The 27,097-nt window shown below is 43.2% G+C and overlaps 2 protein-coding genes across 2 annotated transcripts; both read left to right on the forward strand.

The window, feature by feature from the left end:
- The first annotated feature begins 201 nt into the window (after window positions 1–201).
- On the forward strand, window positions 202–27,097 carry LOC147602258 (uncharacterized). Its single transcript, XM_086753201.1, has 14 exons — window positions 202–352; window positions 1,310–1,384; window positions 2,142–2,393; window positions 3,387–3,499; window positions 3,832–4,051; window positions 4,230–4,379; window positions 4,683–4,766; window positions 5,470–5,712; window positions 7,700–7,783; window positions 8,383–8,495; window positions 10,149–10,353; window positions 11,681–11,812; window positions 24,720–24,752; window positions 27,041–27,097. The coding sequence occupies exons 1-13, from the start codon at window positions 202–204 to the stop codon at window positions 24,740–24,742; spliced, it is 1,845 nt and encodes a 614-aa protein (XP_086609327.1). The 3' UTR covers window positions 24,743–24,752; window positions 27,041–27,097.
- On the forward strand, window positions 361–1,228 carry LOC147602259 (uncharacterized; the record flags this gene model as incomplete). Its single annotated transcript, XM_086739895.1, has 2 exons — window positions 361–976; window positions 1,149–1,228. Coding segments are annotated over 2 exons (696 nt in total), but the record flags the coding sequence as incomplete, so codon positions are not given.

Genomic DNA, 27,097 nt, shown 5'->3' on the forward strand with positions numbered 1-27,097 from the left:
GCCACGGCGGAGGCTGGTACCATTTCACCTTCCACGAGGAGCCCCATGCCTGCCACGGCCTCTGTGGCTACCCGTTCCACGACTGCTCCCGGCCAAGGAGAAAGTCCCACCACGAACCAGGGCAGCGGCACGCCAACTGAGCCCAGCGCCACCACGTCCTTTGGCCTCCCTTCCACGTCGTTGGCCAGCCCCTCCACGACCATGATGGCAGGTGCAGAAGGGAGGACAGCGACTGTGCCCACAACGCCAACCACAGAAGGGACATCACTCGGGCTGTCTGCCGGGAGCCACGCGACCAGCCCCACATTCTCAAGCTCCACACCCCATGCCACTGCCACCGGCATGGGCACAGCAAGTGGCAGTGCTGTCTCCCTGACTCTCAGGCCCAGCTCCACAGCTTCCACCAGCTCCTCCTCCTCCTCCTCTCCTGCGGGCTCCTCAGCTGACACTCTCAGCCCGCAGCGAAGCAGCACCAGCAGCACTACAGAGGCGGGCTTGGCCACTACATCCCACCCATCCACCGAACGCCCATCCTATTCTCCTTCCTCCACTCTGGCCGTTACGAGTGTTGGGACAGCCGCTCTTACGACAGAGGCCGTGACGCACAGCCCAGCTGCCAGCACGCCCAGCCCCAAGCCATCGGCTTCCGCCTCCGGCACGTCCACCGCCTCTGGTACCACCCAGGCAATTCTTTCATCCACGCTGGCCGCTACCGTGGAGACACAAACAGTGCGGCTCACCTCCAGACCCCTCACGCAGGGCCTGGCCACGGCGGAGGCCGGGACCACTTCACCTTCCACAAGGAGCCCCATGCCTGCCACGGCCTCTGTGGCTACCCATTCCACGACTGCTCCCGGCCAAGGAGAAAGTCCCACCACGAAGCAGGGCAGCGGCACGCCAACTGAGCCCAGCGCCACCACGTCCTTTGGCCTCCCTTCCACGTCGTTGGCCAGCCCCTCCATGACCATGATGGCAGGTGCAGAAGGGAGGACAGCGACTGTGCCCACAACGGCCACCACAGAAGAGACATCACTCGGGCTGTCTGCCGGGAGCCACGCGACCAGCCCCACCTTCTCAAGCTCCACACCCCATGCCACTGGCACCGGCATGGGCACAGCAAGTGGCAGTGCTGTCTCCCTGACTCTCAGGCCCAGCTCCACAGCCTTCACCCGTTCCTCGTCCTCCTCTCCTGCGGGCTCCTCAGCTGCCTCTCTCAACCCGCAGCTAAACAGTGGAAGTCCCACCACAAAGCAGTGGCGGAAGACAACATCAGGGTTTCATGCCAAGACATCTTTTTCTCTCCCGGCTACATCATTATTGACCTCCTTCACAACGAATTTTATTAAATCAATTTCTGTCAATTCTTCCTTTACTCTTCCTTGCTGTAAGTATTTTTATATTTAGTACTAATTTTATTTGTTTTTGTTGAGGTTTTAATTAAATGTTTTGTTTTATTTTATTTTATTTTTGTTTTTGCCAGTTTCAGCCCTTGCTGATATGCTGTGTGGTTTTTGTAACAGATGTAAAATGCTGTGTAGTTGTGTTTTGTGGGTAAAGTTCTGGAACTGGGAACTTCAACTGTTGGTCTTTATTTGACTTTTGACATTTCCTTTATGGAGTATTAGAAAAATTTCCTTCTTTTGTAGAATACTTTCATATTTATTTGTGATAATTCTGTTCTTGTTTTTTTCAGGAGTTATTCTCCTCTAGTGAATGTCTTGTTTTTGCCAAGTGGCTGTCTGCCTACTTCAAGGAAGATTCATTAATGAATCTTTTGTCATTTTTTAATAGATAAAAAGCAAAGCAAGGACAGAAAAGTACAGATTGCAGCCTTTTCCCATTTTGCAGACAAGAATATTGAGGACACGATTTCCATTTTTAGAGCATAATAGTATTCTTCTAGCTTTGAACACAAATCTAAGGAGTCAAATCTATCCTGATTTCTAGTTGTAGTGCTCTCATGGAGTTCAATAGGAGATACGCACATGCATGATAAGGTGTAATTTGGACTTTCACACCTTTATAAAAACATTGCAGAGACTTTTGTTTTCAGTTTCGCATTTTGGCATTAATACTTTATTCCTTACAGGCACACAGACTATAACTACAAGTCTTACAGTGTTTTTCTTTTTGCTTTTTAGCTCCTATCACTTTTTCCATACGGCTGGAGAACGTGACCAGTACAATGGTACAGTTCAGCTGGAAACCTCAGAGTGGCACAAGGGACAGCCCTTACAGAGTGCGTCTGCAGGGAGGCTCTTCTGAGACGGAGAAAAGTCTAAATGAAACAAGTATTATATTTGAAAATCTGCTTTCTGATCATGAATATCAAATATCCGTTAATGTTTCAACTTGTTCTAAGAACGTCCATACCTCCTTGACAGTTCGAACAGGTATTTCCCCAGGAACGTGTTGTTTTTTTTTTTTTCCAATAGCAAACTGACACATACATGGCCTGAAGCTGAAGCCCTTTTTCACTGAGCATCTACCCAGACATGAATAAGCCATATAGTGAAATGAATCGGTAAAGGGAGGCCAAAGTTTCAGACACTAAACGACCGCCTGCAAATTTTTTGTGAGGCCGAGATCCAAAGCCTCCTTTGTCCTCCCGCAAAATTCAAAACTTTACTGAACTAGAACCACAGTGCTTCAACACGTCAGTCTCTCCCAGCTGCATACTCTTTACTTCCCAAGCCTGTCCTGCTCCTGCATCTTCACATGCAAGTTGTGCCCACTTTTGTGTTCCCAGTCACATAGCAGTCAGTAGGTTTAGAGCCACAGTCCTCCTGTAGCCACTTAGCCCAGGAAAGCCCGGAGTCCTGCATCTCCTACTGCTTGCTCGCTTTACAAATTCCAGCTTCTTCCTCAGTAGAAGCAGCAGCTGCAGTATGGCAAATGCTTCCAGTAGGATATACCACTGTAGTTAAGTTCACCTATTCTCTTACCTACTGCCTGGAGTCTTGCGCTGTCCTCCCATGGGACACCATCTGTGATTCTGGAAGCAACTGTGCCAGGTACAAGAAGCGGTATGTTGGAAGGAGCAGAGTCAATGCACTGCAAGTCAAGAGCAGGCCTCTTGCAGGGACTGATGTTCAAAGCTGCCTTGCTATGAGGCACATAACCCAAAGGTACTGTGGTCCTTCCCCTTCGCATCATGTAACAGCTTGTTCTTTCAGAGACACCTCAAGTAAAAGGTGAGGAATACAGTGGTTAGTGTGTGGTACAGCGTATTTCTGAGATACATTGCAGCCAACTGTGGTTCAGGGAGTTAGCCTGTTTGCATTCATCTCTGGTCTACTCTTATCCTTAGAGGTACTTAGCTGAGGAACCATTTTTAAACAGTACCTATACTTTGTCTGGTTATTCTGTCTCTAATATCTCCACAGCTGCTGAAGTCTTCAATGGAACCACTAGGATTACCAATGAAGTTTTCGATCCTCAATATTGGAACAAATCCAGTACAGCATTTAAGAATTTTGAAACGAAGTTCATTGAGGAGGTATTTTGCTTAGGAATTCTAACCCCGAACTTATTTTCTATTGAGCTCTTAGTAATGTAAGTAATCAGGAGGATCTGAGTATGAATAATCTTAAATGTGAGTAGGAAAGATCGTGTGATGGTTAGAACAAAGCTGTACTTATTAAGGCCATACTTCTCATTTATCTTGTGGTCCTCTGATGCCCTGGTTTAGAAGAAATTCTGTCTGGGAGTTATACATATTCCCCTACTGTGAGAGATGCTTCTAAATGAATTACGTCCAGCATATTGCTCTAACAACTCTTTATGTTAAAGGAGAAAAATTGATAATAACTTAAACCTTTTACCTTGCAGATAAAAAAAAATCTGCCATGGAAGTTCGTAGAATTGATGAAGGAAAACAAAATGCATGTCGTCATTAACAGCATCAAGAATGGCAGTGTGATAGTGCTCTTCGACATCGTGTTGGATGTAGGAGAAAATGTGACAGGAACAGAGATTTCAGATGCTTTTATAGAGGCCCTTAACCTGAGTACAGTATTGACAGCTGATCTTAAAAAGACTGTTATAGAAGGTACGAATTTGTTCATCACTGTCAGTTCAAGTAGAAGTGCATATTTCACTGATGGCAACACCCAGTGAAATGGGGTTTAGGTGGGGAAAGGCAATTGCAAATAGCATTCTGTTTATCTCTTTTTCCAATGCTGACTTAAAGCCTTGTTCTTCTTCTGTTTTGTTTAACTTCACTGTAGCAAGGAATAGTTGTCAACCAGGATTAAACGACTGTTCCCAACAAGCTACCTGCACTGCTGAAGGAGCCACTTATTCCTGTCAATGCAAAAAAGGATTCACGGATTACAGTCCCCGAGTTCCAGGGAGAGTTTGTCAGCAAAACCAGACACGTAACTGCTTTATATAATCTTTTTTTATTTTAAAAAAAAAAGCTTTAAAAATTTGCATATAAAGTCTTTTCCCTCCGTTGACCCTCCCTCAGGTAATAGTTAATTATGATTTCTTACACTTTGATGGCCTTTGATGGATTGGATTTTACAAGAGAATGGGTATCACAGTTAACTATCTAGGCAAACAATGGAGACACATTTTCTGGGCTTGTTTTTTGGAAGTTGTTTATGAAATTAAATAGCATAAACTTGGTGAAACATAAAAGAAATTCTACTTACTGCCTCAAAATTGCTATTCTACAGAACAGACGACTACAGTCCCTCCAAAACTTACAGGATCCACAGCTAATTCCATTTTCACTACTACATTTCCATCAGGACTTTGCAGTAAGTAAATATTTGATACTGAATACTAGAAGAAAAATTATCCAAGATGAGTTATTAAAATCAGATACCATATTCTTGTTCATCAGTCATATCAGCTGTGAAGTAAAATCTCTGGATATAATTTCAGAAAGGGAAGCCTGAAAGAACTGCTGAAAATACAGAGTCATACAAATATCAATCAAGACAGTTTCTACACCTTGGTAAAGCCTTCCTGAACCCAGTGAAGATCCACTGGGTGCCCACCTGCAGTGATAAACCACTGTGATAGGTTATTTTTCTTAATGTTATTATGAAGCACATTATTAAATGCCTGTCTACTGCTCTAAACTTAGGGTTTCCTGGTGGCATTTTAGTAATCCATCATTCTGATGGTAGCAGTATGAGTCAAATAGCAGTCCATCTCAGAACACTCATCAGAGCAGCTGCCTTGCCCCAGTGAGAAAGACTAGAAGCAAGTAGAATGTCACCTATTTGTGTTTTGGAGACATCAAATAAAGTACATTAATGTATGATTTACATCTATAGAGACAATCGTTTATTACTGCTGTTGTGGGAGAATGAGGTGAAAGGCTAAAATCAGCCCTTAGAAAACTCACAAAAAAAAATGTATTGGTTTAATTTGTATTTTTTTTTGCTTCAATATTAAATGTGCACAATTGCAGAAGTGAAATGAACTGCTGTATGAAACTTTTTCACTTTGCAGTGCCAGTGTCCATCAAAGTGCAGAATGTGACTGAGGAAGTAATACAATTCAGCTGGACCAGTGGCAGGAGAGGCAGCTTGTATACCATCTCCCTCAAGGATGGAAACCAGGAGATAAATGAAACCACTACAAAAGAGACAAAAGCTATGTTTAAACATTTACTTCCTGGTCACGTATACACAATATCTGTGGCAGAATTCTCTTGTGCTGAGAATAGATGGACTTCAGTCAGTGTCCGAACAGGTATTTCCTTGATCATCCCAGCATTTCTTTTTAATGAATATACTCTCAGAATATCTCTCTACAACCTGAGCAACCTGATCTAGTAGGGGATGTCCCTGCTCCTTGCAGGGGGGTTGGACTAGATGACCTTTGAAGGGCCCTTCCAACCCTAACCATTCTATGATTCTATGATTCTATGATTTGGATTTGATTTCGAAGACTACTATTCCTGTAGGTTGTCTTTATTTATCTGACTCATCTCCTTACTTGGATAGGACTATTTGGATTAAACAGGAGTTTGCAAGAGAAAGTGCTTACTTTGTAGAATTTCTGACCATGCTGTGTTGTTGAATCAGACAATTCTGCACAAAAATCCAGACATTTTGGTGGTAAATTTAACAGGAAATATTCTGGTAATGTGAAGTTCAGGTTGTACATGCTTTTGTGAATGAAAGCAATCATTAATTGTCATTGATATCTTTTAAATTTCATCCTAAGATATAGACATTAAGACAAACTGTTTAATTGTATCACTGTACTAAAGCATAAAAAGTAGAACATATGCTATATGTATCTGACAATTTCAGATACATTTGGAGAGTATCTTTTGGGAAGTGTAAACTCCTGGATGTTTACGTCCTTTCCCTCAGCCAAATGCTTGCCTCCCAGGTGACATTGTCCTCCTTAGAAGCCATTTAAGGACTGTACATATAACCTAGATCCAACATTTCAGCATCCAGGGCACTCAACGGGACCTTCTTGGTTGAAGTGTCTGTGCACTGATAGTCGTCATGTCATAAGTACCTCTGCAAAAAAAAAGTTGCAGGCAGAAAGGAACTTGCTGTTCTTGAAAAATCTTCCTCTGACCACCTCTGACCCCACAAAAGCTATGTAGTGCCCTGCCCGTAGAGCAGTGCTGAGCTTGACATCCATACTTGCCTCTTAACAAGGTTTACAAGTGGTCTGTTTATAGCTATGTAGTTATAAGGTAAAAACTATAGAGGATTCTCATTTATAAACGATCTTGAGAGGCCTTAGACGTGTCTCCTCCACTATTCCAAATGAAAAGCAGTTCCAGACATGCAGTGCTCTGATGTTTTGAAAACATTTATCAAATTGCCATCCTAAAAGTAGGAGCCATGGAACTGCTAGCCACAGCGTCTCTTTGTTGCAACCATTTTTTTCAGCTCTCTAATGAATTGTCTGATTATTCTCAAAACCCTTCTAGGGCAACTATTCTAGCAGTTGAATGTGGGGTTCATTCTTATGGACTTACCCTCTGTCTTAGGCTGTAGGACCACAGAGCCAAGGAATTCTCATTGTAATTTCCATTAAAATCTTTCCATACTGCAGTCCAGTGGCATTCATTTATCAGTTTCCCTATTCTCAAAAAAAAAAAAAAAATTCTGTTTCCTGTTGTAATCTGAAGCCATTAGCCCTACCAGAAAAATTAAAAAGAGCAATAAGGACCAAGTAATCTGGATTTTATGTGGAGTTACAGATTATTTTCAATTCTGTGAGGAGAACTAGAGTTATATCCAGTGAGCTAACTGTGTAAAAACTGCAGTACCACCCTTTACTACTCTTTTGGCCCATTATAAGTGCAGATTAGCCTGTCCAGACAAACATACTGAGGTTTTGAAACTCCATGATGCATATTGTTTTCAAATGAAATTGCATGTGACTTTTACTTCTGGAAATTAGATCTAGTTTACCTGAGTTGTATAAGCATGTAACAGCACAACCTACATCTCTAACTCTCATAAGAAGTTAGAGTTCTCAACATTATTTCAGTAAAGTTCCCAAATACCACCTACCACCTGCCTCTCTTCTGATACACTCCATTTTTATAATCTGCAGTTCTAAGTCCTCACTGGGCAAAAGGAACTGCTGCTTAGATGATTCCTTGGCCATGATTAAATGCTTTCACCTATTTAATCACTTTCTTACGAGCAACAATCATGCATGCACAGAGGCAATTATCCTGATTTTAAAATTTATTTTACAGATGCTGTTTCCTGTTTCAACACAACTGAGTTTTGCTTACCACAAAATACTGGCTGTCCTGACTTAAAATATGTTGTATGCTCATGTAAGTTTTACAGAATTTTAACATTTGTTTGTTCGTAACTATGGGGTATCATTTCACAATATAGTCTCTTTCTTGAGTATTTCGTCATCTACTTTATTTTGTCACTTCACATACCGTTTGAAGTTCACACTTCTTAGGTAAGGAAGCTGCCTTCATCAAACTTCAGTGGCAGTTTCCAGCTCTATTTTCAGTCTGAACTTTTCTATTTAAAGTATACTTCTCTTGCCTTAGTGCTCATTCAGCTCTTCAGGAGGATTTAAAGATACTCAGTGCCTTGCAGAATCTAATAGACTGATCTTGCTTCTGCTGAAATCAATGGGAGAGTGGCTGTTGACTAGGGAGTAGGATGCACCTTGAATAATATATGAATGCCTAACAAGTTGTGAGGATTGTGATGGCTGACAAATTTGAAGAGGAAGAGATTCAACTCTGAAGGTTCAGAAGCCAGTGCACTAGACACACGATACACTTTCTTATTATATCATTAGTTTCTGGTTTTATCAACTAGTATTACAAATACATGAGATAATAAAGTCCAAAAAACAAGTGTGGAGTGACATCCTGGGATTCACCTAATTGTTTAACTTTTTTTTTTCCAGATTACCAAACATTTGCTTGCAGTGTTTTGTTAAAAAGCCAGACATTTAATTACACGCTTTACAACTTGGATAGTGAAGACTACAAAACATTGTCTGAAAGTATCAAAACAGAAGTAAGTTGCTGCAGTCTTCTTTGTCATCATGAATGAACTAAAAGAAAAGTTTTGCCATTAGTAACATCAGTGTCCTGGATTCATTGATAAATCAAGATTGTGACAGGAGAAAAAGAGAATCCCTCCCTGATAAAACAGTATAGGAAGCACAAGAACTGTATTGACCAAAGAAGAGAAAGCGTGTTGCCCAATGAGGAGGGGTATGTTCTGTAACTCGTCCTCAAATGTAAGATATTTAGAGAAAGGCACTTCAAAGTTATGTTTTGTAAGCACAAGGAACATCCCATTGTGTTTATTTTCTCCCTCCTTATTAAACAGATGCCTGTGGATATGGAAAAATAATAGTACTCAAAAACATTTCAAGACATACTTGGAAATATGGGACCTTTACAAGTGTGTAGTGTTAGTCCAAATCATTGTCAATTTGCATCATGGTAGCAGTTGCAGGACTGGAGGATGTATCAAGGAGTCCATATCTGGAAGGAACTGAGGAAAGAAAGTGGAAGCTTAGAGACCATGGGTGAGCTTAGTAAAGCTGACATGCAGAAGCAGCAGTCTGCTGCTCAGCTGTCTTTGGCAGGATGTTAAAGAAAAGGACTAATGATTTACACACCTATCAGGAATTCTCATATATATATATATATATATATATATATATATAAGCGCATGTTAGAGAGGTAAAATGACTGTGAGATTGGGGTAGATTGCTTTTAAATAACTAACAAAGGAAATTATTTTTAGTGTGATTATCATACCTTTTAGCTCAGAATCTCCACAGATTTCATAAGTAGTAATTAATTTGTCCTCACAACACCAACTTGGAGGTGACCTTGTCTTATGACTGCTAGCACCTTCATTTCATGGATAGAAAATTTACTTTAGTAAATTTAAAAAGCTTCCTTCATCCTGACTGAATGTATCAACCAGTCTTGCTTAGAAGGGAGGACTCCTTTTTCTTGTCCTATATCCACATGAAAGCACTGGGCAAGACTGTACTTTTGGACACATCAGTGTAAACCTGAAATCATTCCAACTGGTGTAATGAGAGTACACTTAGTTTATGCCAGAATGATTAAGGGACAAATCGGACCCTTGTCTCTCTTTGCATAGTTATTCTGTATCATCATGACTTTGATCCTTTGGTGACAAAAACATTTCAGCTGTTCTAAACCTCTAACATCAAGTTCTGAGCTGGTAGTGTGTGCATGACCATGCCTGAAGTTTAGTTGTACATGTTAAAAACGCTAGAGGACACTGAAGATAACTTCAGAAATGTTAGGTGTGCTTTATAGATTCCAAATTTTGTACAGCTGGGGTCCCATATGGGTTTGTAGCTTGTGGAGGAGGATAACTAATTTCAATGCATTATCCACTGATAGCTACCTAAACAGATTACCGCTTTGGAAGTCAAACTTTGATTTCATATTTTCAGTCATAGACTGTGTGTTGTTCCAGAATCCTTCTTCAGTAGGATTTTTAGTGGTATAGAAAAAAATTACTGTCCTTATTCATTTATTTGTTATTCCAAAGAGATTACCGTGAAATAATTATAAGTGCAGAAAATGAATATCCTGATGTGTGTATGATGTGTGCATTGCTGCTCTGCCTCAGTTGACTAACAAATGGAAAAAATATCAATTTCAATTTACACAGGTTGTTAGAGAAATGCGCATTAAACTGAAAGACGATCACTTTGATATCATTATGCTTGGATTCAGACCTGGGAGTGTGATTGCTTCTTTTATTTCTCTACTGCAAAAACAAGAGCACATCGATGCGAATGTTATACAAGCATACTTAAGTCAAATATTAAAGAGCAAGTTTGGTGACCAAACTGAAGTAACTGTACAACGTAAGTGCTGTTGAAATGGCTTCTCTGTCATAGTGTGGGGATTAAAGGGTCAAATCTCCTGCTTTTCAGAAAAGCTGATAAATTCTTTATTTTAAGAGATTCAATTATTTCAGGTAACCTATTTAAACATTCACAGAACACATAGTCCTGATATCGTGTAGATTATGGATCCACTTTAAGGAGCCACTGCACATACCCAGTTCCAGACTCAAAGGATGGGTTCTCTTCACATAGAAGGAAGGCTATGTGACTGTCTTGTTGCAGTGTGTACCATCTTTGTACCCTCCACACTGATCCTAAAAGATTGGCTGTCAGCAGAGAAGGGGATGAGACTTCTTCGGTAGTGGCATCTGCAATACTTCTCTCTGTATAGAGCTGTGAAGGAAGGGTTCACCTCTTCTGTTGGACAACCATTGAAAATCCTTGGCCTCTGCTTCCCTCACCAGAGGCAGTGTGGATTTAGCAACAAAAAGTACTGCAAGATGCAGAAGGCCTGAGAGGGAAAGTAGAAATTGTGCAGAAAGATATTCCTCCAAATTCAGTATCTGTAATGTTCACGGTAGTGGTAATGTGCTTACTGCCTTGAGCTGCTATGAGTTGTGGGAGTTCCCATGTGGGACTTCCCATGTATGAGTTTCCATTCATGAGATTCCATGCAACGTAGATGCTCCTTTTGTGCCAGTTAATACCCTCCCTTTGTAAAACACTAGCTAGCACTATGATTTAGTCTATGTGCCGTTCCACGTGTATCTTTACCCCAGAGATGAGGTATGCTTACATGTGCTACAGGCCTTTCATTGCCTTTATCTGTCAATCAGGAAGCTTTCTGGTTTTGGCCTATCAGTTCAGAGACTTTGGTTTCAGTGGACTGTCTTGTGGAGCAATACATGGGTAGGTGTGAATACAGCTGGTAGACCAGGTCCCAGTTAATTTCACGAAGTTGCTTGTGTAAGTATAAGGAGGACTGTGAGGGTTAAATTATGTACAGCTCCTTTTCATACCTTTCTCACACCTTGGAGTGACCCTTTGTTGAGGTACAGAATGGAGTTCTCTCCTTTCAGAACCTCCCAGACACTTTCCACCAAGCAAATCCTCGGAGCTGCCGGTTACGGATGTCACCAATAGATCACAGGGACCTTCAGAGACAGAGAGGTCCATAAAATTTCCTAGTTAACAAATCTTTACTACGTACAAAACTATTTTTGATATTATTCAAAAGTTTCAAAGCTGTCAGTAAAATGCAGCTGTCACTTAGGGCTCCAAGCTTTCTTACACCTACTTTTACTATTTCTAGCTAACATTTCTAAAACATGTTTAAAATTTTCCGCTCTAGCTGCTCAGTCATCAACTGGGGAAAGTTCCGCCTGGAAAGTGGCAGTGATTGTCCTTGGAGTTCTACTTGGAGTTGCGTTAGTGCTGATCATTCTGGTAACATCGGCTTACATCTATATGAAGAAAAGATCGGGTAAATATTTGGTTGAACCCAAAGGACTCTTGGGACATTTTGTTTACAAGAACTTATAATATAAGTCATCAGTTTCATTTACATATTTTGGGTAAGAGGAAAAATTAATATATTTGTCTTAAAATCCTATATTAATTGTTTACATTAACTTAAGATAACTCTACCTGCTCCTTCTCAATGTCCATCATCAAATTCCTGAGCTCCTAAAAACTTGTAATGAATCATCCTTTTAACATTGCTCTCAGGTCCAGAGTGGGGAATTTTCCTCGTTGTACATATGGTAGAGTGAGGCACAGAGAAACTTCTGTTCAGACTATCCACTGCGGGTATTGCAATGATTCCTAACGAGTGACTACAAAGACAGACAGGATCCGAACAACTCAATATTCTTATATTCAGATGACACAGCAAACAGACTGACTGATCTTAGTACCTGTGGCAGGTCACCTGACCACAAAACTGAACCCAGAGTCATCTGGGTGCTTTATGCACTTGGCCAAGGGTGATTTACCTCACCTGAGATTTTTATCGCCATATGAAGATGCCTCTTTCTCTCCAGTGACTGCAGAAGGAGCCCAGGGCAATTAGCGTTCTAGCACGTGCAGGTTGGTTAGGAGTCTGAAGGGAAGTGGGACAGGTCCGGGCTATACAGACTTGCTATAGGAGTCTCTGGTGGAGCAGGAATTTGATCTGGAGGCTTCTGAATTCAAGGTTAGTTTCTTTAATTGTTGGGCTATGAAGAAACAAATGCCTTTGTGTGAAAAACGTATAGCATGCTAAATACAGGTGTGGTTTAATAGGAAATCAGTAATTGCATAGCCTTAACGTGTTACTAAATGGGGGAAGGGAGATAAAAGGTTAATTTGGGCTGAAGTATTTTACTCATCTATTTTTGCCTGTCAGAAATGGTTGCTTGGGCAAGGTTGTATCATATGGTGCCATTTTGCCTTGCTGTTGGTAATCCCAAAGTAGAGTCTGCTAAAAGCAACCTGGTGGATCCTGTGGCATTGGACCAGACCTTGCGCTTTAGAGCAATGCAAAGAAATGGTCTTTATGTGTTTTCACCGCTCTCAGCTGCAGTCCCGGTGAAGTTATAGTATGTTTCTCCTGTGGTGTATGTTTTCTGCTTGGAACATGTTGTTGAACAAATGATACAGAGCAGTATATTGCTCTACATATTTTTAATAGGATTTCTATATTTAATCTCAAACCAGTTCTCCCTGCGTCTGTGTATTTTGTCTGTATGCCAATGCTTTGCACTCATATCAAAGCACTGAATATCCTGTGATGTTGAGGCCTTGGCTTCTGCCTCCCAAGCAGTTCAGGCCCTTTGTCTTTGCCGATTGCTTTACAGTTAGTTGGCATGGGTTAGAGTAAGGAGGTGTCCACAATTGTAGCATGTTGTGGGACATCAGCAGACAAAGGACTTCAGCAGAGCAGTGGTGCACAGGCAACTCTGCTGTCCTCTGGGTGCAGTCAGTGTTAATTTTTTTTTAATACCTCCTTTCCTGCGCTACAGTATGGCTCCTGGAGGAACCTTGCTGAGGATCCTGGTTAAGCAGAAGGGTGAAGCCATCTTATGCACTGGCCTTACTGCAGAAAGGCTGATTTAGTTCAGGCTGCATCATCACCCTCATGAGGGAAGTCACAGCCTTGCTCCTCTGTCCTTGGCTTAGCAGCAGCGTCACTGTGCGAGGCCAACGGGCTGTGCTGCTTGAGAAGGGGAGGCTGTGTGAGTACCTAGGGCGTCTCTACGCATAAAGTTGTGTTGGTGGTTTATGTTCCTGTCTGGAATATTACTGGGTTTTTTTTGTAATGACCTATGAAAGAGGGGGCTTGCATGACTTACTCTCCCTTTCCTTCCATGTATTATTAGCTTGGCTGTCCTTCTGCTCAGGTCTGGGGTATGGAGTCACAGCTCACCTCACTGATGGAAAGTCAATGTGATTAATATTTGTTAAACTTATTTTATGTGGGTTTTAAACATAGCTAGCTCTGGTGCTATATTCACTGAGCAGTCACTTGACAATGTATTCTGCCAGTGAATACAAGTTCTCCAGTGAGCTGTGTGTTGAAAATACAAATGAGCACTCTTGCTTATGTTAATACTGTTTTCTTTCTTTTTTGAGGGGTCTACTTTGAGTAACATACTCTTGTTGTGAGTAAACCTTTCTGATATCCTTGCAAATAATGTTGAAATAAAGACCATGTACAGCAGGCTTGTACTATGGAATCCTGGGACTTTTTCATGCAAAATATATTTAAACTCTCTAAAGAAAAGCGGTATTTTAAATGATTTGCTCAAAAAAAAGCTTTACAAATAAAATCTCTATTTTTACAATTTTGCATTCTGAAGGCACCTGCTGTTCTTGTTTTGTCGTGTAATTTGGAGCCTCTTCTAGCTGCAGGAGGGGAGGGTGGCCAGTACTATCCACAACAGCTAACCTTGGTTCAGAGTACAATTACACACAAGCACAATCTCTCTGAGCTAGATTAAACAAGAGAAGCTAGATTCTAATGGATCTAGCCTTTTTTTTCCCCCCTACTCAAATACCAATCCCCCTACTACCATCTCGAGGTGTCTGGACTCTGAGAACTATCTGAAAACAAGGGCAGGAGTAGCCAGAGCTCCCTTTTCCACAGGAGATCACTTCCTTGCTTCCAAGCAGCATTCAGACAGGCTCGTGTATATTCCCTACTCAGAGAGATGCAGGCCCAGCAAGTGGGACAGGGAAATAAATGGCTGATGGTAAGATACTCAAAGGTATCTAGGTAGCTGGCTTCTGTTGATGCCAGTGGGATTTAAGCAGCCCCTACATCTTTGTGGGTCAGAGTCTATACAACTGAGGAAAGGCATTTTGCCTGTTTCAGACTCACATTTTTTTCCCTGGAACTGACTCACATTATTACCCAGAAAAACTTGAGCTGCTCTGGCTTCAAGAGATAGGGATGAGCCAGTGTCTGAACAGCAGAACTACACAAGTCTGGTTTCATAGGGGATGGCATCCTGCATGCTCTTCACTCCATCACTGCAGTAACGCACCTTCCCATGTCCATGACCTCCCCTGTCCCCAGTCCATGGCCATTCCACGGTGCCAGCTTTTTTCCCACAGTGCCTCCAGTCTTGCCTCTTCCCTCTAATCCTCTAGACCTGTTTGGCTGTGCAAGAGATGGCATAGTCTGGGCAATGGCTGAGCAAGCAGTATTAAAAGCCTCTGATTTTCACCATACTTCAGTGACCTCAGTATACTTGAGACCTGTGAGCCTCTCTCTGGAGGCATCTGCATTGTTTCAAGTTCAGTTGCAATTGGCCAACACTTGCAAAAGTTTTTTGGAAGGTCAAACAGCTGAATAGACAGATGGGCTGGCAGACCAATTGTCAGCTCAGTCACACAAGTCGTGTCTCCTTAGACAAGTAAACTAAATAATACCTGGATAAATATTAGTTTGGGAGTTACGTAGTGCCCCCAAACTTTTCAAATGCATCTCCCATGCTGGGGATCTCATGATTGTCAGCAGGGCTGCTGTGGAGCCTGATAGGCAGCCTGGCTGTGGGAGGAACCGAGTCAACAAGGGTTACCGGGGCCATCATCTTTCTGGATGTAGCACCATACCTGGCCCTTGGCTGCTATTGTTGTTTCCCATCTGAGAAGCAACTTGGAGCTCTCCTGCTTTGTTTTTCACTGAAGCCTGATGGAAGCACTCCAACCCTCGGTATATGTTTTATCACTTCACTTTGATATAGATGGTCAGAATCTCTCACCATTTACATAGTCTATTGCGCAGGAGGAGAGGAAAGTGTTTTCAAACAGAAGAAATTCTGCAGATAATGGTGCAGAGGTGAAGAAGGTTCTGGGACAACTCACCTGTGGGACTGATGGGATTTCCAGTGCAGGGGAATTCTCTACAAAATACTAAAAGTTAGAAGTAAATTGCTTAAGTTCATAAATGTGGACGATAATAAACTAAGAAATAAGTGGAAATTTTAAAATGTTAGAAAGCATATATTGCAGGACAGCATGAAATATGTGTTAATCTGAAAGTGCAACACTGACCAGCACACATTAACCATAGCTTAATATATCTTCTATATTTTATAGAGACAGGAGGAATGTAGCCAGATAATGATAACATGTTTTGCTCACGTGAACCTCTGCAAGACATGCCTTCTGAGTCTTTAAGCCGGCATGCAAATGAGAGTATCAGATAAGGTTCACCACATCTGTTAAACTTCTACCCTGTTCTGCAGCAATTCTGAGATTTGGATGTTTCCTTTCTTGGCAATGTAGCCTTCTAGCCACTGAAGAGGCTCATGACATGCTATTATTCTTATGAGTGTCAGTGGTATAAGTATCTAGAGAAATACTCTAGCTTGCTATGTAGACAATCGCTATGTCATTACTATGTCGGCTCAGAAGACAAGACCCACCTAACCCAACAGCTTTCAGATAAGAGGCAATCTCTCTCTTTTGAGGGACTCATCCTATGGCGGGTGATATAAATCTCTGCTGTCCAAGTTTTTAGCTAGCTTCTAAGTGCTAGGCAGCTAAGCTACCATTCCCATTGTGTATGTTGTGATCAAGGTGACGGTCTTAGGAAATACTGTGTTCTGTTCTTCTTGAAATAGATAGCAATCTGCCAGCTGACTTCCTGGTGAGACTGGGGACCCAGCTGGCCTCTGGCCTCTGTCATGTCCTGTGATAGCCCTGGAACTGACGAGATGAGACTCAAGTCTTCTGTTGATTTTTAAATAAGTTCCCTTTTCCACAACTTCTTATTCTAGTTGCTGGCAATAACCAAAACCTTTGTTCCAGCTTAATAAGTAAGTTATCAGAAGCTGTGATGAAAAAGATGGTGCTATGAAACCGATGGTGCTATGAAACCAGGACCATACTCAGCTGTTGCACTGCATTCCCATGGGCACAGGCAGTTCTGAACTGGTGTAGTCATGCCGTGGAAGAGCAGGTTGTGCAGTCATCATTGCCTACCCGATTATGTGGGCTATGCTAGGGATTTCCCTTAGTGCCCTTGTCATTGTAGACTGGTGATGGAGAGTGAGCACTAAACCTTCTTTAAAGGGGAGAAGCAAAGCAGCAGGACATGCTCTCAGACTCAACAAGAGAGGCCTGGGAAAAACCAGGATTGTCATCTCTCTCCTGTGCCCCTCCAGCCTGTGAGCCAGGTGCCAGAGGAACTGGCTGATGAGGGCAGAGAAGCCACCAGGCCAGAAATTCCCTCTGCAGAGAGCTGGCTGTACAACATGGTGAAACAGACACTGAAGTGAGACACTAAAGGATCTAAAGACACTCAAGTTAGACAAAATATCGACAAGAAGGGTCAAAGCTACAGATGATCTAAGACAATAGCATAGTGCTGTGCCTTACTCAAGCTTACCTGCTTGCTAACCTCTCCCCAAACAGCAAGAAAATGCTTTGGGACCTCAGGATATCCTAAATATATATTGACCTATAGATGAAAGAGTGCATGCATGCACTCAGCATGGCCTGGAAAAAAATGAACTGCAGGATTTGGGTCTGGGTAGGACCTCGGCAGCTGGTGCCAAGAAGCATGCACAAGCTCCAGAGACATGAGAGAGCCAGTCCTCCCAGCCCACATTACCTGCACACGATACTGCCCGGCTTGACTACGGACTGTGGCTAGGCCTTATGATAGACTTTGTAATAAAGAACTTGCTGACATCTGCTTTAAAATGTAATAGTGTGGAAATAATTTAGCAATAGAAATATTACCATTGGTAATCCAAGCAGGCCTGCGTTATTTTTATTCCTCTTCTTGAGAGCTTGGTTGTCCCAGGACATTGCATTCTGGGGACCCAAATTGGTAACACACCTGTTTAACTACCATTGACTGAAACTTAACTACCAGGCTGAAACTGGTGCTTCTGCCTGCTGGAAACCCAGTTTCCACTTTATGAGCAGAGTCAGACAGCACTGCTGCTGAAAAGGGGTTGGGTTTAAACCCACCCATCTGCCAGTCGTTTCCAGTGCTAACTGGTTCTTTTAAGGACTCAGTTTCCAAACATTCAAGAAATTTAGGGCTGTGCTCAACTTGCGGTTAGAAAGCCTGCAGTGAGAAACTGGGCTCTGGCCAGCTCACATCCCCTTGGCTGTCTCATGGGCCCAGCTAAAAGATTATCCTGAGCAACTGAAGCTCTTTCATGCTGTAGGGCCTGGGTCACATCTCTCTTCAGTTACTGTTGCTGTCAGGGGGACATGCGGTCTTCACAGTCAGATATATGTGAAATTGTGCTAGAAAATGTAGCAATAACGAATGTTTTAATTCAGAGAAATGTAAGCTTTTGTTAGTGGTAGTGTACGTGCCCTGTTCTAAGCTGACTGTGATCCTGTGCTGGCAGCAACGCTAATGCAGGATTACAGACTACTCAGAATGCTTTTAGGAAGCTTTTGGTCTTGCTAGTGGTTCAAGGCATTGCCTACTTGACCACTCGAGTCACTGAAGGCAAATTCAGCTTACTTTTCTGCAGTTCTGTGCTCTTCCAGTTTGGTCGGAGCTGTTGCAGTGAGCCAGTGCAGCTGCGTGATCCCACAGCAGATGTGCACAGCCAAGCAAAAAAAAAAAAAATAAATCTCCAGGGTTAATTAGAAAAGGGTGCGTGTGTGTGGGCAGACTTCAAAGCTACTTTAGTGCCAATTATTCCTTCTCCTACACTTCCAACTTCATAAAGGTGGGCTTTTTTATGATGAGACTAGATGAGTATAACAGCACATCTGAGTTTCCAAAAATCTTGTTAATGCCTTGATGAGACATGGATGGAAACTATCGGTTCATGAAGGCACCCGATGAAGAACGTGCTGCACTGTGCAGCAGTGGCCACCAGATGGTGACCCTGTACCGGTATCAGCTGCTCCAAGACCTGTTTGCACTGAAGTCTTTAGTAATTCCCGAAATCCTGTCTCAGTCTGCGGGACAGGGCAGCCTGGAAACTTACTTTCCTTTCAATGGTCTTTGCAACGCTTAAGTGCACTTGCGTCCTCACTTAAAGCCATGCAAGTGTCTTCTTTTCCAGCGTGTGAGATGGCATAAGAGTTGGGAAGTGAATAAATTTCATCACTTCGAAGAGGTGACATGGAGCAAAGAGATACTGGACAGGCAAGGGGAGCTTCTGGTGCCTGCGGGTCACCTGGGCTGTGCCCTGGCAGCAGACTCTGTGGCCGTGCTGTCACAGGCACGAAAAGTGATGCAGCTTTCTAGTTACACATGCAGTTAAGCTTATGGAGGAATTACGCTCAAAAAAGAAAGGGACCAAGACGTCTGTGGGAATCTCAGTGTGATCCTACCTGTCTCTTTGAGCACCTAAACACCAGTTTAAAGCATAGTCCTGAACTCTATGAATACGCTCAAAGAAAAAGGTATTGTTTCCTCCCCATGCTCCTCTTCTGCTCACTTTTATGTGTTCTGGGTTGGTGCAAGGCGATGCGGGAACAGAGGGTGGCATGTTGGCAACGCATGAAACCAGCGCACCGGTCAGAGAGCAAGGCGCAGTCATCTGCAGCCTGAGGCAGGGGACTGATGTGCTTGTTGGACTTTGCCACTGCTGTTGTGGCAATGCAAATCACTAACTCCTTGTCACTGTGGTCCGGTATTGATAGCAGCTCCTGAAGTTTTATCCACCTCATTGCAACAATAAGCATCCTATTCTTCTGATTAAAAGCTTAATTGTACATCAAGTACATTCAAAATCTTAATTCGATTCCTCTTCTCACATTCAGAAGGCTTATGCAGTGTATGGACTCTTCATCTTTTCAGCTGTTCCTCGTGGAGATTTTTACATTGAATCCATTGAGTCAGCAACTTAAGTAAATTAATACTTAAAAAATTGATAATTTTATGAGTATGGCCAAATTATCTATGTAAAAAAAAATTCCTATGAATCAAAAATGTAATTAAATATTTGCTTTCAGATAATTAAAAATCATTATATTCAACTGTCATTTTCCTTAACTATCACTCATTTTCCTTAACTATCACTAAGGTGATTTCACATCTAATCATTCCACTTGTCTAAGGAAACGGATAGCTGCAGAGTGCCAGCTATCAGTGAGCACGTTTGCTTTTGAGTATCACATACAAGAGCCTGAATATTGCACCATTAGTTTTTAAATCCTAATTAGTGTTTAAGGAAAGGTCCTTTTCCTTCACTTCTGCTGAATGGTGCCTAAATCCATGACTCACTGAAGTCAACCCAGGAACAAGGAAGTAAGAATGCGTAATTGGTGACATACATGGTGACAGGAGGCTATCTGCTTGCCTCAGCTTCGTCACTGCTGCCTCGCTCAGTCTATAGGACAAGTGCAATAGCCCTACAGCCACGTGGTATTGGGCTGTCCTACAGGGCCAAAGGGATGGGTGCTATAATCTGTCGGATCTCCTGTCTTTCCAGAAGTGGACTCGGGAAGAGCAGCTCGCCCTTTGCCCAGGGGTGGGGAGCTGGGGGTGGCCACCTAGCAGAACTATCTGGGAGGAAGGAGCCCTCCCTGCAAGAATCACGGCTTTGTCCCTTCCCAGAGATGCAGCTGTATTTGCTGTGTGATGTTCTGACAGGGATGAGGACATTTGTCTTATATTGGCCTGGCCTCTGTTGTCAATGGAGAAAAATGAGCACCTTCAGGATGTGATTCATCTGCCCTGCTTTAGATGTCTACTTCAGATGAGATGAAATCACCCAGAAAGGTCTGCTTCTCTCCATTGACTCTAGAGGGAACCTAGAGCAACACTAACTCATAAACACCTACATTATGAGACAGCTGCAGGTGCTTAGACAAAAGCCTGCTCCTCAGCTTTCACGCCTATGGGAGAAGACAGCAGCTTTGTCCACCATGGCAGCACCTGCTGGGGTGGGTCAGCAGGTCTGTGGGATGACAGGCCTGGGCAGGACATCACAGTGGGTCATCGAGAGAGAGCAGCAATTTTTGTAAGCATAGGGAGTTCAGCAGTAGCAGCACCTAACTGGGAACCTGTGGCTCTGCAGGCACACAGCTGGCACAACAATTTTTCTCTCTTCTCCAGGATTTTGACAACAATGGTCCACAGGGTCTACTTACTACAGCACCTTTCATGACTGGTGTCTCCCTTCCTCTTTTTGCTTCAAGTATAACCGGGAGGGAGGTCTTACTAACGGGACTTTGGCCTTGGAGGATGCCATGTGGGATGGGACATACTTCCCTCACGTCTTTCCACCCCAAATCCCTCTCACCATGCCTGTCAGGACTCATCTGACTCCAACAAACATGTGTTAGAGAAGATGTGCAGCGGCACCAGCACACTATTGCACGTGACCTTGTCTCCATCACAGTGCTGCAGCCTCCCATCTTATGCAGCCTGCATGTAGAGCTGCAGCAAAATCATGTTTATCAGCAAAGGCTGGGCAAGCCAGGACCTAGCAAAGGCGTGTGTGTGTGCAGATTATGCAGGAGGAGTGAAGAAGACAGAAAAAAAAAAAGGATTAAAGTAAGGACAAGCTGAAAATTCTTTTAATGCTAACTTGTCAGTGCATATTCTTAAAGCCAAGGAAATTAGTTAAAGAGAGTTGTGACTGCTTTACTCCTTCATGACAGATCACTGCCCAGCCTTGCAAACTCACTGTGCCTGCTGCATGGGGTCCTCAGAGCAGTGAGGACGCAGGGATGTGCTATTACTGTGCAAGCCTGATGGGAGATGCCTGTTCTGATTCTCGCTGTGAGCAACCTGCCTGCCTCAGACAAGCAAGCTGGCGGCAGGAGACGTCTCATCTGATAGCAGGATGGAAAACAGATAAATCCGTCCTCCTCCTCTTTTATATTTTGTGTGGGCATGGAGCCCTGTGGTTGGCCTGTTACTAACAATGAGTGCGGTCACACTGCTCTGAGAACAATTTCCTCAATTCTAGCAAACAATACTGAAAAATGTAGAACAGAAAGTTACTTTGCAGTTTATGCCATGCTTGAAAACTCCCTTTTTCTTGAGTTGTTCAGTCTCATGCTAGTAACTGGTTCTTGCATCGCCATAACAACTCAGTATTTGCTGGGTTGTCCTTAATGCCTTTTACAACACGATGGTGCAAACGTGTGCAAGGTGTATTTACAGCTCGCTTACAGGAAAATATGGTCTAGGCTGTCACTGCCAAAAATATCTAGCAAAGGCAGCTCTCGGGTCACTGTAAAGGATAATCTGATTTTATTCTGCTTGTGCAATGTCAGAAGTGATTGATATCTTAAATATGAGGAAATGGAGTTTCCTGCTTTGTCCGACAGCTTGTACTGCAATTGTCTCTCTCTCATTCCCTTTTATTAAATGATCTCTCCATGGGTAGCTGGGAAGAGTCTCCCTTTTCATTCTCTACATTGTAAAATGCAGTTGGTAATTACTTCACATTAGTCATTCTTTCATTAAGGTTACAAGCACCACATTTAGTGAGTTATTTATTTTTTCAGTTGACTACTCAGCTCTTAAACGAGCCAGGGGAGTTGAGGGGCTTACAAGAGAGTGAAATGGCTATTCAATTTTGGAATTCCTCTGGCACAGACTCAGAGGACACAACTGGCTGTCATTTTTTCAGACCAAAAGCATTACACTGGAAAACTGCCAAAGCCAAATGGCTCTGCAGGAACCTGCTTGCTTTCCTGTCAGCTTGCTCAGCCCCTGGCTGGGGAGGCTGCAGGTGCTGGCCTTCAATCCACTGCGCCAGCTAGGCTGGCAGGGAGCTGGGCAGTGAAAACTTCCATCCATGACCTGCCTCAAGGCTCCTTCTTTTCCTAACCCTCTTCTCCTCTTCATCTTCCTTCCACAACAAAAATCTAGTAGGCTGCTACAAAACTGGAAGTATATCTTGGATAAAATGACGTTGAGACCTTCCCACCCAATGTGGTGTTACGTTGTTATTTCTGTCAAGCCTGTCATCCTGTACTCAGAAAAGTTATCTGAGCTGAGTTTGAGGAATTGCTATGTTTGTTTGGGATGCTCAGGTGTGTGGTCTTGCCCTTAATGACACAGCCTGCTGCCACTGAGTGCACGTTACACCACGAGCATATGCGTGCATGGTCGCAAGTAGCTTCTCACCAAGGGTGCTCTACATCTGGAAACTCCAGATGTCCACAGTGCATGTACAGATGACGTGGAAAGCAGATCTGAATAGTTCAAAACAGGAAATGGAAACAGAGGGATGCTCACCGTCCATACACTACACAGAGTGCATCTTGGTGGTAATAAAAGTAGAAAGATTTTAACACGGGAGATGTGTTGTGCTCTGCAGCTGTCAGTAGTGAACCAACACTGTCATTTTTAAAAGTACCTATCTGGTAACAGTTAAAAGCATTGTGCCCAACACAGAGTAGCTAGGCACTTTCTGTCTCACTGGACTGGAACCCAGTGGTTGCTGAGGACCACTGATCCCAGTCTACCTGTTTACAAGCAAGGCAACAAGAGAAGAGTCCCAGCAGTGCTCTGTATATGGGACAGCCCCACCATGAACCCGACCTGACTCATAGTACTGCAGAAAACAGCAGAGTAATTTAATAAAATTTGGAAAGGAGCTGCATGGTGTGAGTAAATCAGTGAAGACAAAGAAGTACTTTTCAGGCCCTTCAGATGGAAGATGGTGCTACGTAGCACTTGCTGGCACTAAACTTGTAAATCATTGGCCTGGGGAGTTTACAGTTGTGACTCCTAAAAGCATCTCTACAGAGAATCTTGATCACGTTGAATGAAACTTGGAGTCCAGGGGGAACCTCATTATTCCTAAAAAATGTTGCACTAGAACTCAGAAAAGCCTGGAGCAATTATGTTGGGGTCTGTGACACCAGCTTAAGTCAAATTAAAAGAATGGCTTGAATAATGAACTGTAATATCAAACATGATGTGTAATGCCATGTGCTGAGAAGACTGTGCTTTTCCCAGTCTGCTCTAGCCAAATCAGCCCTTTTCTATGAGCAGGTAGCAGCCTGATTTATGAAAATATATGCATGGTCACATGTGATATAACTACACTCTTGGGAGGTAAACCATCACAACTTGGTATCCTACAACAATCTGTCCAATACTGTACAATACCATAAACCAAGATAAATAGTTCAGCAACTGGTAAACTAACATACCTCAAGGGAGTCATCACTGGCAAAGCTTCTAACGGGCATGCTTTGATTAAGATTCCACCGGAGATAGTGTTAGGCCTGAAGTAATTAAATATTTGCATTGGTGATTCAGAAATAAATACAACTCCTCCACTGATTAAGGTGTGTGACTTATGCAGAATGGTAAACAAAGAGGCTAGAACTGTTGCATGCAACGATCTTGACTTCTTGATAAGGTTGACCCACTTAAGTGAAACGTATTTAAGTAGCTGACTGCAGAGACACACTTTTAGGAATAAGGAATGAAGGTCATGCCTACAGAATAGGATGTTGTATCCCAGCAGGAATGGATTCAGAAAAGGATTTGGCAATCAAATGGTAAGCAAAACAGCACGAGCTCCCACAGTTACGCTGTGCCCAAAAAACGTTAATGGGTTGCTTGGATTAACAGCACATAAGCAGGGCAGAAGTAAGGTAACCTTAACTCTGAATGTGGCGTTATTGGCGTCAACGCTGGAATGCTACATCAAGCTTTGGCATCTGCTGCTCTAAAGAGAGGCTGAAAAGGTATAAAAAAGAGCCACAAACGGTTAAATGGCAGGAGAAATGGCCTTACAGAGAGCCCTAAAGGGTTTAACGCATTTAGATTATCAAAAAGAAGGCTACAACTTTATTATTATGTCTAAGCATCTACCTTTTTGGGACTGAGGGAGGGAAAAGTACCAAACTGTAAAGGGCTTTTTAACCTGGGTAATTACACAGGCAAAGCGATAGTTGAAAGCTGGGGTAGACATTTAAATACTCTACAAATTCTTTTACAGGAAACGACTACCTGGTGGAATAAACTATCAAAGGTAATCTTGCCCTTCTTTGATTTGGTACCTTCAAATAAAGCTAGTATACCTGTCCAGAAGAGAGCTGAACATTGCTGACTCCCGTACAGGGTAATTGAGCGTGGCTGAAGGACCGGTGACACACAAGGGACCAGACTAGCAGATACAGCCTCTTAGCCTGACACGTGTCACTCTATCAGTGGCCAAATATATATGAATTAGGAGAGGCTCACCGTGAAAGGCTTTCACGTCACGCCTGTGGACTGACTGAGGAAGTCAGGCACTACCGAATGCTACAGCTGTGAGGTTTGTGACGGTGCCAAATTATTTGCAGGGTTCCAAGTGGACCACTCTCCAGCCTCTATTAGCTGTGCCAGGGACTCCAAGGAGCTCATCTCGCCAAACTGACAAACTGTCACTCTGATAACCATGACAAATTTGAGTGTGGTTCAGTTTGGCTCCCTCATGGGTAATGACAGCTCTACTTCCTTGGGAGGCCTCCCAGTGACCAGGCACCTTTTGCAGAGTGCATCACACTCATTTCTTGCTTCTAGATGTAATTTTGGACAAAAGCAGTACCAAGTACATCTAACAAGCCAACAAACATGTACTGAGCTTACCAGCTCCTCCTCCTTTCTGCATGTAGTCCTGGCAGGTGGTTGACACAAGTGTGTTGGGCCTTTGTTCCCCTGTCAGTCTCATGTGAGCTACTGGAAAGAATGAGTGGAACAATTTTCCAATGCCTGGTTGACAACTATACAGTTTTGAGGGGGTTTGTAGCTTTCTTCCTCTGAGCTAAAGCAGAACAAGCAACTTCTCTCTGAAACTGAGACTCCCAACAGACAGGTCTTGTTGCCTGGGAATCACGGTCATTATCTCCCAGGGATGTCAGAGCTGCAGGAAATGAACGTATACATCTGCAGGGAGCTCAGAGGGAGGTTCGTGTCACTTATAAACTGATCTTTGACATGTGCCAGATGGCATGATAAATAACCAAAGTTTCTCTTCTGAGTCTTACATCTCTCAGAGAGAGTCTAAAATCCCAAATCTTCTGCACTTTGGCTGCCAAGCATGTACAAAACCACCTAAGGCAGACAGGGCTGGGAAAAGGACTGTTTTTCCTTACAATGTGGAGAGCTGGAGTGCTTTTCTGGCAGGCACAGTAACTGCTCCACCTAACCTGGAGCAGGGGGCAGTTGAATCGGTGACTCCTGTCCTCTGTAAAAGAGCTGTACATTCTGGGGTGAAACTCCTGCCTTCATGAAGTTGTTCCACCTCACATAGAAACGCAAGGGGAGGGTGGCATTCACACCCCTTCCCCACTTTTTCAAAGCACAAAAACTGCAAGGGGTGAGGGACCCAACGCTTTCCCCACGGAATACTAATTTCAGACCTTGTCCTCTCCAAACGGGCCTGTCCAAAACCTTTCCTGAAACCAAGCAGAGACTGAATGAGTGCCCAGTGGCAGGGCTATCGGGTCTAATGAGATAGATGCTGTTTGCAGCTTTCTGTGAGAAACACAGGAGTTGGTGTCATGCCTGAGAATCCCCTTTGGAAATAGCTTTCAGGGACTAAGTCCAAGTCCTCCAGGCATGAATCTTTCCTTGGCATGCCCTTCTGCCTAACTTTTCCTGCTGATGTCTGTGTATCCCTTTCCCAGGTGCTTGACTCTCTCCCATGGCACTGTACAGGGTGCCTAAGCTGGCAAAGGATTTCAGAAGATTGGTGCCACATCTAATTTTCAAGTCACCATGTAAATTGATACTGCAGTCTTTTCATCAGACTGTGAGAATATTTCCTTCACCTAATCTGCTCATGACAGGCTTGCTGAAGTTTTTCCCCTTGGTTATCCCTGCATGAGTGCCATCACCTGCTCTTTGTGCTCAGACCCTGAGGCAACAGCCTGGGAAGGTGCAGTCCAGGCAGACATGATGCCTAAAATCCAGCTGCTCTTAGCTGTGACTTCCAGCCATTAGTCTGAGCACTGTGTCCACATGTCTGGTTATACTGAGGGCAGTATGATTTGAGGGGGACTGCACTGTAGGAATGCAGAAATACATCTGAAATAGCCTCTGTGCTGGGGACTTTTTCTCTAGAGCCCTTTTCTGCTTCCAGCACGATATATAGGTGACAGAAAAATTTGCTTTCTCCTCTTATGATAACAGAGGGAAAGTAAATTTGCTGTGAGGGTGCTATGTTGACATCAACTGAAAGTAGTGAGTCCATATAAATTATGCTCTGTTTCTGACAAAAGAACTCTATTTGTTCCAGCAGGAAGAGTGATGATGTGTTTTCTTGCTCCCTCCTAGAGTGCCTTGGGATCGGCTGGCTACGGCAACTGAGGGCTACCTAGATACAGAATAGCG

The sequence above is a fragment of the Chlamydotis macqueenii genome, chromosome 1, assembly GCF_036417535.1.
Source record: "Chlamydotis macqueenii isolate bChlMac1 chromosome 1, bChlMac1.mat, whole genome shotgun sequence".
Classification (NCBI taxonomy): Eukaryota; Metazoa; Chordata; class Aves; order Otidiformes; family Otididae; genus Chlamydotis; species Chlamydotis macqueenii.

What these genes read in the sequence shown, in the direction of transcription:
- LOC147602258 (XM_086753201.1), top strand. Translation starts at nt 202, where the DNA reads ATGATGGCAGGTGCAGAAGGGAGGACAGCGACTGTGCCCACAACGCCA. An exon ending in TTGTCAGCAAAACCAGACAC is followed by an intron (nt 4,380 to 4,682) that starts GTAACTGCTTTA and finishes GCTATTCTACAG; the next exon opens with AACAGACGACTACAGTCCCT. An exon ending in AGTAACTGTACAACGTAAGT is followed by an intron (nt 10,354 to 11,680) that starts GCTGTTGAAATG and finishes TTTCCGCTCTAG; the next exon opens with CTGCTCAGTCATCAACTGGG.